This window comes from Typopeltis vanoorti, chromosome 15 (assembly GCF_054136105.1).
Source record: "Typopeltis vanoorti isolate ZY-2024b chromosome 15, IOZ_Tvanoo_1.0, whole genome shotgun sequence".
Lineage (NCBI taxonomy): Eukaryota > Metazoa > Arthropoda > Arachnida > Uropygi > Thelyphonidae > Typopeltis > Typopeltis vanoorti.
In genome coordinates this window covers 62793888-62814257 of record NC_143563.1, presented here as the reverse complement: position 1 = coordinate 62814257, position 20370 = coordinate 62793888, and the positions used below count along the sequence as shown (strand labels likewise).

Sequence of the window (20370 nt, the reverse complement as noted above, 5' to 3'; positions counted from 1 at the left end):
AAGGGCGATCAGAACACCCATGAGCAGTACAAGGCTCAAGCTAGGAAGGTTACCAGCATAGTAAGAAAAGCTAAATCAGATTATGAGAAGACCTTAGCCAAAGAGATCAAAGGTAATCCCAAAGAGTTCTTCCGCTATGTGGCAAGTAAGAGGAAGAATGACTTCGGAAGGATAACCTTAGTGGGTGCTGATGGTATTGAGGTGACAAAATCAGATGTAATAGTCGAGTTACTGAGTGATCACTTCTCAAAAGTCTATCACCCAAGTGAGGATATCTCTATACCTATAGCAATACCTAATGTGAGAATTGAAGCTAAAGAATCAGAAGTATTAAATATATTGCAAAACTTAAATGCAAACACTGCGGTAGGCTTAGATGGAATATCAGCTCGGGTGTTGCGTGAATGTGCAAATGAATTGTCAACCCCTCTTACCTGGATATTTAATTTAAGTTTGAACTCTGGTATGGTCCCTAGGGAGTGGAAGTTAGGCAAAGTGGTTCCTTTGCATAAGGGTGGCTCTAAAACTGCGGTATTGAATTACAGACCAATCACCATCTCAGGAGTAGTGGTAAAAGTATTGGAAAAGTTGGTTAAAGACAAAATTCAAGAATGGGTGGATCAGGATATGATACTCTATAGAGGCCAACATGGTTTTGTTAAAGGTAGATCCTGCCTTAGCAATCTATTAACTATTCATAATAGAATAACATCAGAGTTGGACAAAGGAACTGGCTACACAGTGGTACTTCTGGATTTTGCTAAGGCTTTTGACAGGATACCCCATAGAACACTGTTACGCAAATTGGAGCAGATGGGAATGGATATTAAATTGGTGATATGGATAGGAGAATGGCTCAGGGAGAGATACCATAAGGTGGTGTATGGAGGAGCCGAGTCCAGAATGAGGCAGGTGACTAGTGGTGTGCCTCAGGGCTCTGTGCTTGGGCCAATGTTGTTTAATTTGTATATAAATGATATAGGAAACGGCTTAAAGGGAGATATTCAGTTGTTTGCTGATGATGCAAAGTTGTGTAGTGCAATAAAAAATCAAGCTGATGTTGAAAGTTTGCAGGAGGATTTAAATAAGCTGGTAAAATGGGCAAAAGAAAATGGATGTCAGTTCAATGTGGAAAAGTGTAAAGTCATGCATTTTGGGATTAAAAGATTACCAGCTGTGTACTACATCAATGGAAAGGTACTCCAAGAGATTGATGAGGCTAGGGACTTAGGGGTATTGGTAGATAGGGAGATGAAGTTCAGAGGACACATTGCTAAGGTGTCCAAGATTGCACATAGGATTACTTGGTTGTTGAGGAACACACTGACATCCAGAGATAAGGAGGTTATTATTCCCCTTTATAAAGCATTGATACTTCCACATTTGGATTACTGTGCTCAGGTCTGGTCACCTGGATTCCTTGGAGATGAGGAGGCTGTGGAGAGGGTTCAGAGAAGAGTGACCAAGTTGGTGAGTGATATAAAAAATGCTCCCTACATTGATAGATTGAGAGCTTGTGGATTGCAGAGGTTGGTTGATAGGCGAAGAAGAGGGGATATGATAGAAACATTCAAATTACTAAAAGGTTTTTATAGGATTGATGCAGGGGAAATGTTTCAGCTGTGTGATAGTGATGGAAGAACAAGAGGTCATCTCTGGAAATTAAAGAAGAGTGTGGTTAACAAAGGTGTCAGAACAAGGTTTTTTGCCTGGAGGGTGGTGAATGAGTGGAATTCATTGCCTGACTTTGTTGTGAGCTCTTCATCTGTAAATGAATTCAAGAAGAGATATGACAGATATTGTTTTGCTAGTTTGGGTCTCCCGCGATGAGTCTACTGACTCCATGGAGATACCCGTAATAATAATAATAATAATTCTTTGATGTCCCAGTCTTTGTCTTCATAGAGTTCAGTATAAAATTCCTGAATTCTTTTGATTATTGCATCTCTATTTTTCAGTTCACCATTTTTTCCTCTTACAGCAGCTATTTCCTTTGTTCCAACTGATAATATTCGTCTTTGGACCTTTGTATTACTATTGTTTTCTATTGTTTCTTTAATTTTCCTAGTATTATACGATCTAAGTTCATGTTTCATCCTTTTACGCATAGTTTTACAAATTTCCGTATATTCTATTTTATTGGCGTCATTCAAATCTCTTTTCATATCTCTTCTTTTCTTAATCAGATCTAAGGTTTCCTGTCATAGTTTTTCCTCCCCTTGGTGCCTTTTTACACCTCCTATTTCTAGTGCACAATTCAAGATAGATTTTGTTAATATTTCATTAGCATCATCGATGGTAGTAGCTGTGTTTAACTTTTTTAGTTCATTTTTTGAGTGATTCTCCATAACAGCTTTTATTGTGGTAGAGGTTTTGTAGATTCACTAAATTGGATTTTTTTCTAATGAGCTTATTCCATTCCCATTTTTTGTTGATCCATACCTTTGCCCTGACTAGTCTGTGGTCACTTCCTGTGTTAAATCTATTAAGCACTTCATTATTATATATTATATATCTTCTGTTGGAGAGGATGAAGTCTCTATTTCATTGCAAGTTTGTACATTTGGGCTTCTCCAAGTCGATTTTCTTCTTGAAAAAGCTGTTCATAATAAAGGGTTATTTTCTTCTGCAAATTCAATAAGTCTTTCTCCTCTTTCATTCCTCTGTCCAAATCCAAATTTACCAGTGGAGTTCAGATGGTCATCTCTGCTTCCAATTTTGGCATTAAAATCACCCATTATAATTATGTAGAATTCTTTAGAATCACTGAATGCGGATTCAAATGTTTCATAGAAATCTTCTATCTCTTCATCTGGATGGTCCATAGTTGGGGCATATACTTGTATAATTTTCAGTTGGTATCTTTTATTTATGAAGAGACTTAGTTCAGCTATTCTTGATGTTATTTTATTTACAAACAGAACATTGTCCTTGATTGTTTTATTTATTAGGAATCCTACACCACCGGTTGAGTTTCTGTCACATTCACAGTGGTAGAGTAGATGTCCATCTTTTAATCGCATGCGAGTTTCTTCTTTCCTTCTTATCTCTGAAAGGCCCACAACGTCCCATTTTATATGTTCCAATTCCTTCATCAGTTCTTCTAATCTATCATCATCCCATAGAGATCTTCAGTTATATGTTCCTACTAATATCCTTCTATCATTGTGCACTGTAGGTGGACTCATTGTAGCTAGTGTAGACTGTAGCATATTTTTTGACCTAGACCCTCTGCCTAAGTCCAGGATGCATCCCTTTTTATGCTGGGCGACAGACGAGCCAGTATGTAATTTTCCTATTTTATTCATTCATTCATAAGGAGATATTTGGCCTTATAGCACCATGCTGGCCAGACGGGTTGGTGCCTCACAATAGTGCATAAGATGAAATAACACAGCAAAATAGGAAAGATTCACCCCTAGCCCTCGAATACTCTAATAGCATTGGGGGGTAAGGAGCAAGAAGAGAAGAAAGAAGCAAGGAAGGAAGAGGAGGGACCAGTCTACAGATAATATAACAGATGTATATTACATGAAGTAAAAGATGGTCCAGCATCAGGTACCTCGGGTTTGCCATGCCCGTACTCACTAAAGTGAACCCTTGAGGTTAAGTTGCTTTAATCTCTTGTAAAGCATAAAATGACAAAATACTTCTGTTTTTACAGCAGCCATTGCTTCTACTCAGCATACCCTTGCATTTGATGGTGTCTTCAGCAGGCTCCCTTCCATGTGAAATCTTGTACATTGCTGCATATCACACAGGACCTTCCTTCCATGAAGGCACGAAGAGTCTGAATTACACCAAAAAAATCAAAGAAAGTTCTGTTTTGTTTTCTTGAAGTACATGCATTTACTACAATGATGTTAAACAATGCACATAGGATTTTACTGTTTCCTTCAAGTGTTACATCACTTGAACTTTTGTAGCATATCCAGACATTTGAGTTTTAAGAATACCAAGGATATCATTTAACTGACCACAAATAGACCAAACTTCAACTATTAGAGACTCAGAACAGACAAAATACTGTACAACAATGGACATCTTTTCCTAATGTCCTATAGTCAGTAGTGTCATTGGCACTTATTGTCATTTCACAACATCGTGCAAGGCCGCAGTTTAATCATTTGGGTGCAGTTACTTAGATAACTTTTCAAGCAAATCTGCACATGCTTTGCCATTATGGATCATATTTTTTGGAGCATGTTGACAAGATTTAGATATAGACTTCCTCAAATCATCTGTTTATTGCTGCGATTTATCAAATGTTCTCTCACTTTTCACCAAACAGAATAATTTCAGTCCATTACTTCATTATACTTTGGTCTAGCTCAGTGATAGCCAACCTATGGCACATGCACCAAAAGTGGTGCATTGGACCCATTGATATAATAATAAAAAAAAAAAAGTAAGCCTATTTTATGCAAAAAGTATTAACCAAAAACTGATTTGTAGAAACAAAGCTAAAACTAAATTATTTTTAGAGATTTTGTTTCATACGCATCTTTTTCACATTCACTTGTTTGTTCCTGGGGCACCACATGTTAACAGTCGACGGTGCATCGCAGTCAGTATATTTTAACATTTTTGAAGAACTTATTGGTCCTGAATTGCTTCATGGAAAAATAAGAGGATCAGACATATTTGAGAAAGTAAAATCCTGCTTAGCGCACAATTGATACTTGTGCGCTATGGAGTTGTGTTTTGTTTGTCCTTTGTGAACATTTGCAGTTTTGTACTTTTTCTAAAATTAAGTCTTGTTTTTACATTCAGTTACCCCATAACATAGCAAAGGAAAAACAGAAGATAACAGTAAGTGTGAATTCAATGAACAGTGAGAAAATTTGTTCTTATTTATAGAATCTACCAGGAAAACCATTGTGGATTGTTTGTGAAAACACTTTCTCACATAATAAAAGATATGATCTGAGCAACAGAATGACCTTGTCCATTCTCGTACTTTATTTTCCTTAGATTTGGATGAATCTGCTGACTTATTCACGTGATGTAACTCAATTAAGTATTTTTGTAAGAGGAATTGATTATATTTTAATGTTTTTGATGAACTTATTGGTCTTGAATCGCTTCATGGAAAAACAAGAGGATCAGACATATTTGAGAAAGTAAAATCCTGCCTAGAAAATCTACAAGTAGATTCTAGTAAATACAAGTAAATATACCATGTCTTTATTAACATATTTCTATAGAGAGTTTTTAAGAGTACAAGAGTTGTATGGCACATCTGAACTGATATGTAAAAAAAAAAATGGTCCATGGAACATAAAAAGTCGGCCATCCCTGGTCTAACACCATTCTTGATTAGACAGATTTAGCCTATTTCCCCTCATTCCAGGATATCAGTAGCTTTCTCTTCGGTGATACTTGACCATGAATATCTGCTCACCACATGACGATTTTGATAGTTTTCAGTTTTTAAATTATTTCTTAGTCAATGCCAAATATGATTTGGATAGGGACCATATTGACCTGAATTAACAGACATGATCTCTGTGTTTATCAGTGCATAGTTTACTATATATACTGAAAATGGGGGCAGTTATCAACATGTTGTAAATTCTTAACTGAAGAGTCCAAGGTATTTGCACCACTATCATTATGTTCATTATAATTAATCTTCATTTTCTTATTTTAAAATAAAAGGTAAATAGCATATGATTTAAAAAAATGTAAAGCTACAGGTTTGCTATTCCATTTCACATGTGACAACACTGCAAATACTGCACTGGGCATGCCTGATTTTTGTGTGGCCATTTATATAGGTCGAGCAATTTTCTAGAATGGTAGAGGAGAAGGAAAGAACTGGTGGTAATGCAGTGCTATAGTAGTGGAGCATCATGCTGTAAGCAAAAATGGGCTTTTTATACATTTCTTCAGCATTCTGTGTGCAGTTCAGCACTTATTGTAATGCAGTAATCTGTAAACTAAATTAGCATGAAGACCAAGGTTCTTTTATATGCAAAGGCACTTTTTTTTCCTTCAAGACATTAGAATGTTCTTGACAAGTCCATCCCATATTATACATGAATTTTTAGTTAACCTACCTTCTAGCCATATCTAATTCTTTTTTCTTTTCTTTTTTTTAATTTATATGAATTTTCTACTTCTGTAACTCGTTGCAAGCAATAAAAAAAAAACTGTATATTTGCTCTAAGTCTTTTCATCAACATCTTTGTATTATGTCCTCTAGTACAGGTTTAACTCCTCCCATCCATCTTATGTATTCCCTAAGCTAACTTATAAACCTGCATTGAATTTCTTTTCCATCTCCTGTTAGATAAATTTTTTATTTACAGCTGCTAGCTGGGGCTGAGTAGATAGTATGTCTACTCCAAAATCCAAATGATAAAATAGAACCTTGGCCCTCATGTATTGTGAAGTATACGCAGAGAAAGCCATAAAGACTTGAGATAATCCATAGAATGGCAGTTTGCTCAAGCAGATCTTGATGTCAGACCTCTGATAAATTGACTGAATGACCTTAAGCAACATAAGAAGTAGTTATATTCTAAATGCACTTAAAAACAGTTGTATGATAGTAGAGTAATAATGGGAGACTGTAGGCACAAATAAGTCTTATTTGTCAAATAAGTTGCCATTTCCCAATTTTGACATTTGTCCATATCACTCGATATTACATGCCATTCAAGACAAGTATCCTCAATACTAATCACGAGAATAATTTTCTTGAATAGTGGGTAGTAGCAAATAGTGACGTGAGCAAATGAAAAAAAAGGGGGGGGGATTGAACATTCAGTCATATTTTTGCTTATGGTCCAACAGAAGGTTCTACTAAGAAAGAAGGAAGCAGAGAACTTTTTTGAGTCATCAGAGAAGGCATCTGACATAAATAGAAAAGGTAGATTGGTCCTTGTTAGAGATTTAAACTTAGCAGAGGAGGAAATGGATATGGGATATATAGAAATGTTTTGGAGAAAAGTGCAGTGCTAATAATAATGGAAAATACCTACTAAATTTCTTTTCAGAGCATGGACTAATCATTACTGTCATCATGTTCCAACATAAAAATGTGCACAAATTTGCATGGCAAGGAAACACAAAAGTCTCATTCGTTATGTTATTTTGATAGTGATATTTTCATGCTCTTTCAGGACATGAGTATACAGTTAATTTGAAATGGGGAGTAATCACCATTTAGTTTTGAGCAGAATGAAATTGAATATCATATTAAAAGAAAGATGTGTGTATCTGTGATGAAGTTTTTAAAAATAATCAAAGTTGAGCAACTTTCAAAGCTTTTCATCTGAACTATACTCAGATATACAAATGTTATTCAATCAAAAACGAAAGGCCTTGAAAACAAGTATTACACCTTGAGACTGTGGTGCCTCCTGAAGAAAACATTGATTGATTCAGTCAGAGAAGTTGTCTTCAACAATAGAAAAATTAAAAGTCCATGGTGAATCTAGGAGGTTAAAGACATGATCAAAGAAAAGAAGAAAACATCATGCTTCCTTCTTTTGATGAACTCTTAAAATTAAAACAAAAAAAGCTCAAAACTTCCTAGCAAATAAGTTGGCATATGCTAGAGAGAGAGAAAAAGAATACAGTGAAAAATGCATCAAAGCAAGCTCTGTCATGGGAAGACTTTGGTAAGAATGTAGAAGATAAAATATCTGGATAATGGCAAAATGTTCTAGTTGCAATTGAAAAGTTTAGAAATGGAGGAAAGTACTGTAAAAAGAATCGAATAAAAAAAGTGGGAGGGAGTGACATAAAAAGTCGGGAATAAGATATGTCTGTATTAATTACATTGATAGATTGTTAAATGAAACAGGTAGTGCCAGTACAGTGACAGAAAATATTTAAGAGAAATACAATCAGGAGTACATATCAATATTCAGGTAGAAAAAGTTATCAAAAACTTGAAATGTTTAAAGGCAGTTGAAGTAGATGATATCCAGTTAGAAACTCAAATATGGAGCTATAAGACTTTTACAAAGAGACACTAGAAAAGTACAAGACATTACTTTCACTGCATAATTCAGAAAGCCTGGTCAGCTGATCGAATTCCAGATGATTGGAGTAGAGTTCTTATAGTACCCATCTATAAAAAGGGAAATAAAACTGAATGTGAGAATTATTACAGAGGAATATCCCTATTGAGTGTTCCTGGTAAGATTTATACCAGTATATTATCAGGAGTAGTACTGATGTTAATTCTCTACAGGAAGATTTGAATAATAGACTCAGCTTGGTCAAATGAGTGGGGTTGCAGTTTTAATATTAATAAATGCATGGTGTTATTTATCCAAAGATGAATAACCAAAGTGATATCAGGGACTCTGGAGTGTTGGTTATGAAGAGCATTTGAGGGAATGTGGATTGCAGAGGTTGGTGGATAGGAGGAAAAGAGGAGATATGATAGACCTTCAAGTTATTTGGGAATTTTATTAGATTAATACAGAAGGAATTGTAAAACGAGTGGATGTTAAAATTCGAAGAATGAGATGCCATCCCTGGAAGCCGCATAATGATATGAAGAAGGGGGCGAGGAGTAGATTTTTTGCATTGAGTGTTGTTGGTGAGTGGGGTGCATTGTGAATGCAAGTAGTGTGAATAACTTCAAAGTTCATTATGATAGACATGGTGTTTTGAGTGGGCCATGATGAGTCTGATTCCATGGAGGTTACCAAAATAATAATAATAATATTCAAGAAATGGCTAAGAAAAATTGTCAAAGGAAAGCTTGGAGAACAAGCTGGATTCAAGCCAAATAGAGGGGGTTGTCTTGGTCCAATCTTTACTTTAAGACAAATAGTTAAAAAATCATGGAAATATAATAGGGATCTGGAAAAGGCATATAACAAGGTGGCAAGAGGAAAAACTGTTCAGAACACTATAGTTATATGGTGTAAATATATATTAAGTAATATATACGAGGTGCAGCTATTATATAACAAGACAAGGTGCACTGTGAATTGTGTACTCATAGCAGTGGGATGCGCTTGTGCTGTGAATGACCTTGAAGGTTCTAGAAGCAGTTCAAATAAGCATTGTTCGCTGTCGCTCATAGTTAGTCTGTAGGCAGTTATAAAAGAAACACATGTGAAGTCGCTTTGCCAGAATAATGAAAACAAATTTGCACTGATATCATGGAATGGCTGACAGCAGAGCCGAACTTGCAGGAGAAGATCATCACATGTGATGAGACGTGGATCTTCTAGTACGATCCAGAAACAAAGAGACCACCAATGCACTGGAAGAATCCCACGTCACTGAGAATGAAAAAAGCAAGAATTAGCAAGTCAAAACTGAAGGCAGTGCTGATCGTTTTTTATATATATATACATATATCAATGAATGGGTACCAGAGGGTCAGACAGTTAACCAACACATTATTACCTTGAAGTTCTGGCCAAGCTGAGAGAACAAGTGAGGAAGAACAAGTCGGGGTTTTTTTTTTTTTTTTTTTTTTTTTTTTTTTTTTTTTTTCAATTCTCCATCAGGACAACACTCCAGCTCATAGTGCACTGTCTGTAAAGCAGTATCTGGCTGATAAGAAGATCCCAGTGTTGGACCACCTAGCTTACTTGCCAGACTTAGCTTCATGCAACTTTTACCTTCTTCCAAAGTTGAAATCTGCATTGAAAGGCACCCATTTTCAGTCAGTGGATGAGATAAAGGAGAAAACGGCAGTGCTACTGAAGCAGATAACACCTGATGACTTGCAGCTCTGCTTCCAACAATAGAAAATTCGTATGCAGCGGTGTATAGATAGAGAAAGGGAATATGTTGATAGTTATAATAATAAACCACATTTTTGCAACCAGTCTCATTATTTAATAGCCATACCTTGTATATTCTATATTCGAGTTGTAAGTCAGCACTTAGAATTGAAGGAAGTTGGTTTGATGTAAAATCAGGTATGAGACAAGAATGCGCATTATAACTATTCATCTGTAAGAATCATATTATGAAGGAAAGTAACATTAGACCTGTTTTCAAAAATTCAAAATGTTAATCTCAGCACTTTAATTTATTCAGATGAATAAATTGAATTGAGTTTAATCCTTTATCCAAGTGTGAGCAAACAAAGTTTGTGCCTGAAAGTATCTTCAGGACTGGGGTAAGGTGGTACAACACCAGGGCAACTCGTTGCAAAGATGGAGCAAGCTACCAACACTCCTGTCTCAGTATCTCCTATAATGCAAAAGGTGGTGTTGTACCACCTTACCCCAGTCCTGAAGATACTTTCAGGCACAAACTTTGTTTGCTCACACTTGGATAAAGGATTAAACTAAATTTATTATACTCTAACCAAGTGAAAAATAAACTTTCAACATCTTTCTCTAAATCCAGAGTAATTTATTAAAAAAGGGTGGCACACCATTTTGCAACTCCTATAGGTAGAGATGACCTGCTAATGCTTCTGCCTGGTATTTCAACTTGGACCTGGCTCCCACTGAAGAGACCTCAATGAAGGTCGAAACTAGTCTGGGTAGTGGCCCTTCCCTTAATGCATAACATTAGACATATCCGCAAGGAGATGTGTTTTGCATTATAGGAGATACTGAGAATGAGTGTTGGTAGCTTGCTCCACCTTTGCAACGAGTTGCCTGGTGTTGTACCACCTTACCCCAGTCCTGAAGATACTTTCAGGCACAAACTTTGTTTGCTCACACTTGGATAAAGGATTAAACTAAATTTATTATACTCTAACCAAGTGAAAAATAAACTTTCAAAATTGAATTGAATAACTAATCGAATAACTGCTACAATAAATTTGGCCGGTAAATCTGCAATAAAATGAACATCCCATGAAATTAAGAAGGAACATTGAAACATTAGCTGTATCCTGAATGGGGAAACTTTTAGAACAAGTTAAACATCTGTGTTTTAGGCAGTCTTTAGTGAAGATGGCAAATTAAATATAGAAATAGACAATAGTACCATAGTCTCCCTTATCCGTGAATTCGCGTTCCATGGTTTCAGTTACCTGCAGTCAACTCCAATTCAAAATTATTAAATGGAAAATTCCAGAAATAAACAATTCATAAGTTTTAAATTGTGTAGCAAGATGAAATCTCGTGTGTCGTCCCGCCCTGGACATAAATCATCCCTTTGTCTAGCATATTCACGCTGTACTGTATACACTACCCACCATTATTAAATAAAACCCTTGTTTTATTTAATAATGGTCCCAAAGCACAAGAGTAGTGATGCTGGCAATTCATATATTGCAAAGAGAAGCCGTAAAATGTTTCTTTTAAGTGAAAAGGTGAAAGTTCTAGACTTCATAAGGAAAGAAAAAAAATCGTGTGCTAAGATTTTGTTCTTATTCACATAACTTTTATTGCAGTATATTGTTCTGTTTTATTATTAGTTATTGTTGTTAATCTCTTATTGTACCTAATTAATAAATTAAACTTTATCATAGATATGTATGTGTAGGAAAAAACATGTTGTGGTTTCAGGTATCCACTGGGTTCTTGGAACATATCTCTCGTGGATAAGGAGGGACTACTATAACCAAAATTGGTATGTTTGGGAGCCAACTGAAAAAAAATATATATATATGTGAAATAGAAAAATTAGCCAAAATACAAAAGCAGCAATATACAAGATAGTGTTCAAACCATTTTTAACTTATGGATCTGAGAGTTGGATTAGAAATAAAGCAGTTGATCAAAGGCTGGAGACCACAATTATAAGAGTTCTGAGAAAAATTAAGGGAGTGAAGTTAGCAGATTTCATCATTGACAGAATCGTATTAGGATGAAACTGCACATTGCATTATCACTATGATAAGGAGTACACTGACATAAGAAGGTAGTTGTGCTACTTTATAAAGCATTATCAGATCACACTTGAATTGTTGTGCTCAGATTTGGTCACTTAGTCATTGTAATATGTAAACATTGGAGAAGGTCCAGAGACAAGTGACTAAGGCAATATCAGGACTCTGGAGTTTTGGCTTTTGGATTTTATCAGATTAATACAGAGGAGATTATTAAAAGAGTAAAAGATGACATTGGAAGAATCTGATGAACTTCTCGTGATGAGCCTGCTGACTCCATGGAAGGTGGATAATAATAACTTGAGATTGTCATCATTAATTTGAGAGCGGAGCTAATCTCTGATTGTATTATCATTTAAATAGATGAAAGGTTAGCAAACCAGGTGTTTGATGCCATAATTAAGACCCAGAGGAGATTCAAGATTTGTGCAGATGGATGCAGTCAGAAATACCTTGGAAGAACAAAATATAAGATGTGACATTGTTGGAGTCCTGACATATGATGAACTTCTCGTGATGAGCCTGCTGACTCCATGGAAGGTGGATAATAATAACTTGAGATTGTCATCATTAATTTGAGAGCGGAGCTAATCTCTGATTGTATTATCATTTAAATAGATGAAAGGTTAGCAAACCAGGTGTTTGATGCCATAATTAAGACCCAGAGGAGATTCAAGACTTGTGCAGATGGATGCAGTCAGAAATACCTTGGAAGAACAAAATATAAGATGTGACATTGTTGGAGTCCTGACATATAACAAACTAATTTGGAGAAAAATTGCCAATACAAAGTTAGTAACAATGTTAGCAATCATGCAGTGCTATCATAGTGTCCTGTACACCCCTTTAATCTTTAAACCAGTGGATTATATCCAAGTGCTGTGCCTATTATCTGCTAATGAAAATGAGACATTTGCGACACATATAAGAGATCACTATTATTTGAAAGTTCATGAGTGGTCATTTGCAATACTTTTGTCTCTTTTGGACCAAAAAAATACAGGTAAGAGATTGCATAAATATGTTTTAATATTGTTTTTGTATATTTTTTCATTAAACAAATTAATAGAATACTCAGTGATATTGATGAACTCTTGAATTATTAGAAATATTTAGCATAGTTTTCATCTTCTTCTTATAGATGAAGTTTAAAGTCAAAATGCCATCTAAAATGATATGCATTTCATGTAAATTTGCTGCCTCGGTCCTTAAGTACATCGTCAAGAAGGGAGGGGGTCAGTCTGAAATTGGTAAAGCAGCTTACTTTATTTGCAAATTGTTCCGTATTGAAACGAAGCGTGTGTGCAGTGGAGTCATTGAATTGTTCAAGGTAAAATAAATTTCTTTCTAGTATCTGTTAAACATAAATTGTTTTAATGCATTAGTGTTATTGTATTTTTAATGCAAAGTAGTATCAAAAATGATACTTTAATAGTACTCATTTTCATTACCCGAAGGTGGACACTATTAGTGCTTTCTGAGATTTTTAGTTGTCCTCTTTTCTTTAAAGAAAATAAATTGACACGTTCTGATGTCGCTGGTATTTTGTTTCCAAATCCTTTTTAGTTTTGATGGAATCATAATAGTATTAGACAAGACCTCTCAACAGACAATACATTATGGTCATTCATGTTTTTATACATGAATCCAAATGCTATGGCAGATTGTAATTGAATTATTTTTAGATCTAGAGTAGATTTTCACTGATATTAATCTTTATTTGAGAAGATAAAACTTTCATGTTTCAATCAATCTCAGATGTGTGTTTCTTGACACTTTCAGCTGCAGTAATTACATTCATACTTAAATCACTTGTCGATGGTGTATGCTCTTCAGCAGTTTAATAGCAGTTCCACTAACTTCTGTTGTTTGAAAAAAGAAATCTAACTTAAGCAGTTTGCTTGTGTTCATAAATAAATTGAATAAGTAATTGCAGCAGTATTAATGCATTCACTGCATCATAATAACTGATGACCCCTCCCCTCCAACAATAGAGACCTTTCCAAATACACAGTTTTGCTAGATAGTTATTTTCCCCATTCACTGAAGGATTTTTTCAGAAACTACGTGTAATACAAGTTATAAATGTCTGTATGCTCTGGAGAAACCCTGCAAATTTTCATGGAATCACACATTATTGCAGAACACAGTTTAAGAACACTAAAAGATAAGATCTCACAATATTAATGTCCTGACAGATAAGAAATTAATTTGGAAGAAAATTGTCAATAGAAAGTTAGCATTGATGTAAATTTTCATGTAAGACTCAAAATATCATGTACCCCCCCCCTTCCTAAGGGTACATGCCGTTGATGATGATGATGATTATTATCATCATCATCAACATCATCATCATCATCAAATTCCTGCCATGTACCCTCAAGGGATGTACAGGATATGATAGTACCACATGAAAAAATTACATCATTACTAACTCCCTATCTACAATTTTCCTCCAAATCAGTCTGTTACTTGTCAAGACTCCAACATTATCAGATCTTATATTTCTATCGTCTAAGGCACTTTGTACCGTATCAATCCACCTATATCTTGGTCTTCCTCTGGGTCGTTTTCCTGCCAACCTGGCAGAGAACACTTGTTTTGCTAATCTTTCCTCACCCATTCTGTTTAAGTGACCATACCACCTGAGATTAGCTACTGCTAATGCATTCTTGGATGCTGACAATGTCAAGTTCTTTCCTAATATCCTCATTTTTAATATGATATTGCCATTGAAGCCATCTGTTCATGCCTATAATCTTTCTCAGGACTCTCATATCTGTGGTCTCTAGTCTTTGGTCAAGTGTTTTACTTCTGACCCATCTCTCAGATCCATAAGTTAAAACTGGTTTGAACACTGTCTTGTATACAGCTAATTTAGTGTTCTGACTAATTTCTCTCTTATTCCTTATGAATTTATTCAGTTGACTTCCCACCATACCAACTTTGCTGATTCTGTTGTCTATTTCTATATTTAATTTACCATCTTCACTAAAAATCGTGCCTAAGTAGTTGAAATGTTTTACTTGTTCCACAGGTTCTCCGTTCACAACACGGTTGACATTTTCAATGATTCTGCCTATTTTCATTGTCTTTGTCTTTTTATTGCTGACCTTCATACCATATCTATTACAACAGTTATTCAATTTAGTCAGAGAATCTTGCAGACTTGTAGGGGATTTATTTAGAAGTATAACATCATCCGCATAAAGCAAAGAGCTGACATTAACATCTCCAATTCTTATATCATGTTTAATACCACTTTCCTTCATAATGTGATCCATATAGATAATGAATAACAGAGGGGATAATGTAGATCCTTGTCTCACACCAGATTTAACATTAAACCACCTTCCTGTACTTCCTTCAATTCTAACTGCTGACTTACAACTCAAATAAAGACTAAGTATTGCTTGATATAATGCCACCTTTGACACCATATAACTGTAGTGTATTGAATAGCTTCTCTCTTGGCACCTTGTCATATGCCTTTTCCAAATCGACAAAACTCAAATAGAGATCTTTGTTATATGCCCATGATTTCTCCACCATTTGTCGTAAAGTGAAGATCTGATCCTGACAGCCTCTATTTGGCCGGAATCCAGCTTGTTCTTCACCCAGCTTTTCTTCCGCAATTCTTCTCAATCGTTTCTCAAGTATACTTGCATTGATCTTGCCAGGAACACTTAGTAGGGAAATACCTCTGTAATTCTCACATTCAGTTTTATTTCCCGTTTTATATATGGGTACTATGAGAGCTCTACTCCAATCATCGGGAATTCGTCCCTCTGTCCAGTCTTTCTGAACTATGCAGTGCAGCCACTGTAAGACTTTTATACCACCATACTTCAGCATTTCTGGTCGAATATCATCTACTCCTGCTGCCTTTCCACATTTTAAGCCTTTGATGGCTTTTTCTACTTCAAGTATGGATATGTATTCCTGACTGCATGCCTGTTGAGTGTTTTTTACCACTATGCTATCATCACTGCTTGTTTCATTTAGCAGTTTTTCAAAGTAATTACTCCATACTTCAAGGATATCTTTTTCTTCCGTTTTCATGTCACCTTTATCATCTCTAACTCCTTTTACAGCACTCTTTCCTCCATTCCTAAGCTTCTTCAATAACCTCCAGAATATTTTGCCACCTTCTTGATATTTATTTTCTATATACTTGCCAAAGTCCTCCCATGACTTTGGTTTAGCTAGTTTTACACAGTGTTTAGCATTCTTGCATTTGTCTCTGTATTCTCTAAGAGTACAAGCTGACTTATTTGCCAGGAACTTTTGATATGCTTTCTTCTTTTCCTTCACTGCCTGTTTAACTTCCTGTGTCCACCATGGAGTTCTAATTTTTCTATCCTTGCACACCACTTCACCACATGCCTCTCTAGCTGAATCAATCAGGGATTTCTTCAAGGCTTGCCACTGAATCTCCAAGGTTTGATTCCTGTTCTCAAACTCTTTCATTTTTTCTTCAGTAATCTTTGTGTATTTTAGTCTACAGTTCACATCTGAGAGCTGCTCAACTTTTATTCACTTTAAAGCTTTCTTACATGTTATTCTTTTCAATATGAAATTCAATTTTATCCTACTCAAGACTAAATAGTGATCACTTCCAAATTCAAATCCTCTGTACATGCTGGAATGGTGTCCTGGCCATTGAGAAAACATCACTATCAACAATAACATAGTCAATGAGACTTTTCTTATTCCTTGCCTCTTCTCTCCATGTGAAGTTGTGCACATTTTTATGTTGGAACACGGTGTTAGCAATAACCAGTCCATGTCCTGAGCAGAAATCCAACAGATATTTGCCATTATTATTAGCTTCGCTCTTTTCTCTAAATTTTCCCGAAATATTTTTGTATGTCTCACAATCATTTCCTACTCTGCTATTTAGATCCCCAACAAGGACCAAGTTTTCCTTTTTCATTGTGTTAGTTGCTTTTTCTAAAGCATCAAAAAATTCCTCCACTTCTACCTTAGTAGAACCTTCTGTGGGACCATAGGCACAAATAAGTCTCATTGTCCAGTTCCCTATTCTCATATTTGCCCACATTACTCTACTTGAGACTGCCTGCCATTCAAGAAGATTAGCCTCGTATTTTGTGTTGAATACTATGGCTACTCCTTCTTTTCCTAGATTGTCATTGCCTGAATATAACATTTTGTATTTATTGCTCAGAAAGATCTCCCCAATTTTTGTCTTTTTTGTTTCAGTCACCCCTGTTAAGTCGATCTGGTACTTATCTAATTCCTCAGCTAGCTCCATTTCTTTGCCATTCAGGCTTCTTATGTTGATAGTACTGATCTTTAACTCTGGTGATGTTGAGTTGGGGTGTATTTTCAGATTTGTTCCAGTAGCTGACTTTTCGCTGTTCGCCCTGGTTCCCTGGCGAAAACAATGGGGGCCTTGTTTAACTGGGCGACGCCCCAGCCGGCATGAAATTTTGTCATGTTGTACCATCATTTTTTATTTTGGTTTAACCAATAAGAGTACAATTTGGTTGGCTAAGTCCCAAATTGCCAGCCCATCCTCTTTCATTCAGTATCCAAGTAGATACCCAACAGGGAGCACCACGAGAAGGTGAGGATTGGATATTAGGTCAGAAGCCCTGGTCGGTTCTCTGCATTCCTTTAAAGGAATGCAGAGAACCGACCAGGGCTTCTGACCTAATATCCAATCCTCACCTTCTCGTTTCACTATATAAATATGTAAACATATCTTGGAAATGTGGGGTGCTTAAGGGTCAAAGCTGTATAACTGAGAGGAGACCTCCACATAGCCAAGATATGTTTACATATTTATATAGTGAAATGGAGAGCTTGAACAGCTTCAACTTCTCAGTGAGAATTATTAAAAGAAAGGATGATAAGTATCAATCGTTATTTTATACTGAATATGGAAATATTGTTTTACTGTTTCTATAAAATAATAATGAATGTTTATTATCCTTTCTTTTAGTAACATAGCTACACTGCTGTCCAAAAGCTAAAGGACAAACTACATTTTTACCTGCATTCATTTTTCATGACTACAGCCAAATGTGGACATAAATTTATTGCCAGCATACTAATAAATTATATTACACAAAAATTGTGTTATAAATTTCGTACAAATTGCAATACATTTTTGGCAAAAGTTACAAATTTCCAAAGGAAATAATTGATGAATTAATGTACAGTACTTACAGAAAACTATGCGGAGAGACATTTTAGTCTGGAATATGTCCACCCTGAACTGCAATGTAGCTCTCACAATGTCATACCATGCTTAGCACCATTGAGGCAAACTGGTCCACTCATTCTTCAGAGCAAGGATAAGGTTTTGTTTGTTTTCTGGAGGGGAATTTTGAGCAGCAGTGTGTCTCCTTATTGCATCCCAAACGTGTTCTATTGGGGGGGGGGGGGTAGATCGGGGAACGTGCTGGTCACTTGACTCAGTTAACATCCTTGGTCTCCAGAAGTATTTCCACTGCTTTTGTACAATGCGGTATGGCATTGTTCTATAAAAATGAATTCTTCACCTAGAGCACCATGGAACAATCTAACATGACATTGAAGAACTTTATTGCAATATTGTTCACCAGTCATAATTCTTTTTCCAGCACTTGTAGTTCAGTACATCCATTAAGCATAATGCCTTCCCAAGCCATGACTCCCAGTACTGTCATATCTTTCCCTTTAAGAACATTCTCATGATTGAAAGCAGTTGTGTAAAATCGTGTATAGAAGGAATTTTATATAAAAATACCTTATATACTGATTTTACTATCAAACGAAATTCCAGTTAATATACTTGTGATTAATTCGCAAAATTTGTATAGTTTAGTAATATGGAAATAAGATCGGGGAACGTGCTGGTCACTTGACTCAGTTAACATCCTTGGTCTCCAGAAGTATTTCCACTGCTTTTGTACAATGCGGTATGGCATTGTTCTATAAAAATGAATTCTTCACCTAGAGCACCATGGAACAATCTAACATGACATTGAAGAACTTTATTGCAATATTGTTCACCAGTCATAATTCTTTTTCCAGCACTTGTAGTTCAGTACATCCATTAAGCATAATGCCTTCCCAAGCCATGACTCCCAGTACTGTCATATCTTTCCCTTTAAGAACATTCTCATGATTGAAAGCAGTTGTGTAAAATCGTGTATAGAAGGAATTTTATATAAAAATACCTTATATACTGATTTTACTATCAAACGAAATTCCAGTTAATATACTTGTGATTAATTCGCAAAATTTGTATAGTTTAGTAATATGGAAATAAAATTTTGTGAATTACTGAATAATGTAACCGCCAAAAGTTTTGTAAAAGAACAAAGAAAGTTAAATGTGGATTAATTTGTGTCACAAGAACATTCTAGACAAAGATATTTTCAGACCGATTATCTTATTAACTTATGACCTAGGGCAGTTACAATCATGAAGGTCAAATATGTACTGGGGTTACCCACCTTAATGTAATGACCGAAAAAGGTGGCAGGTGCAGAACCACGTAATACCTAGGGGATTAATACATAGCAGAACCCAAGGTCAATGGAGCCAGATAAAAAGGGGTTGCTACGCCGACAGAGGCGTCGTTTTTGCAAGGTTATGAGGGTCACGGAGAGGAACAAGATCGCAGTCGAGGAGACGTGGAATTACAGAGGTTATGGCTACGGAGTTACGGCAATGAAGGTCAATGGCTACATAGTCGCAACTGGATTTTGCCAGTCGTCTTAAGGTGGAAGGCCACGCAGCAGCAGAGGAAGATTTAGATGTGTGTGTGTGGCAAAATAAGTTTGTCTTCGTTTCTGTTTTGGATCCAGGTTCAGGAAAGCCACCCTGTTTCAAGATTGGAGCCCTACATTCCCCAGAAGTGCAAGACAACTAATTCGAGTTGTTTTTAGAAGAAAGGAGGGACCGTATTTCATGTCACCAAGTTCTTAACGTTCACAAATAGTAAGAGGAAATCCCACAAATCCTGGAGAAGGTACCCGTACGCGTTGCTAAGATCAGAAGGTAATAGAAGAAAGTGATTTCAAGAATCATTCAGAGATAACCAGACAACTGATTCAAAGTAAGATCTTTCTATTACTTTGTTTTACTAGAGACAAAATTTGTGATGGAGATTTGTTTAAAGTTATTGTTTGTAATAATACATAAGGACTATAGGCATTTAGCTAACAATTGAATTGTCTTGTTCAGTTATATGTGAGAGAAAACTTAGCAGAATTTAAAGTGATATATTGTGTGCTTAATATTGTTATTTTTTGCTGAGCCTGCATTTGTTTAAAGTGAGATTGACCTAAGTGTGACTAAGTATTAACGTATTTATGACATAGGGAAGGATCTAAGAGGAACAGTTCATTTGTTCGCTGATGATGCAAAGTTGGGTGGGGCAGTGGTGAATGCAGAAGATGTCAAAATCTTGCAGGACGACTTGGATAGATTGGAGTTCTGGGCTAAGGAGAATGGATGTCAATTTAATGTGACAAAATGAAAGGTTATGCATTTTGGGGTGAAAAGATTAGCAGCAGTATACCACATTGGTGGAACTGTACTCCAGGAGATTGATGAGGTCAGGGACTTGGGAG

The 20370-nt window shown here is 35.9% G+C and overlaps 1 protein-coding gene across 3 annotated transcripts in view; it reads left to right on the top strand.

Annotated features, from left to right (window-relative positions):
* LOC150098808 (sphingomyelin phosphodiesterase-like) overlaps positions 1-20370 on the top strand; it is a 127146-nt gene that overhangs the window by 32052 nt on the left and 74724 nt on the right. For all 3 annotated transcript variants that reach the window (XM_090405718.1, XM_090405716.1, XM_090405717.1), the window contains exon 3: positions 12921-13109. In XM_090405718.1, the coding sequence (XP_090261844.1) occupies positions 12921-13109 (189 nt within the window). The remainder of the gene's footprint in view (positions 1-12920; positions 13110-20370) is intronic.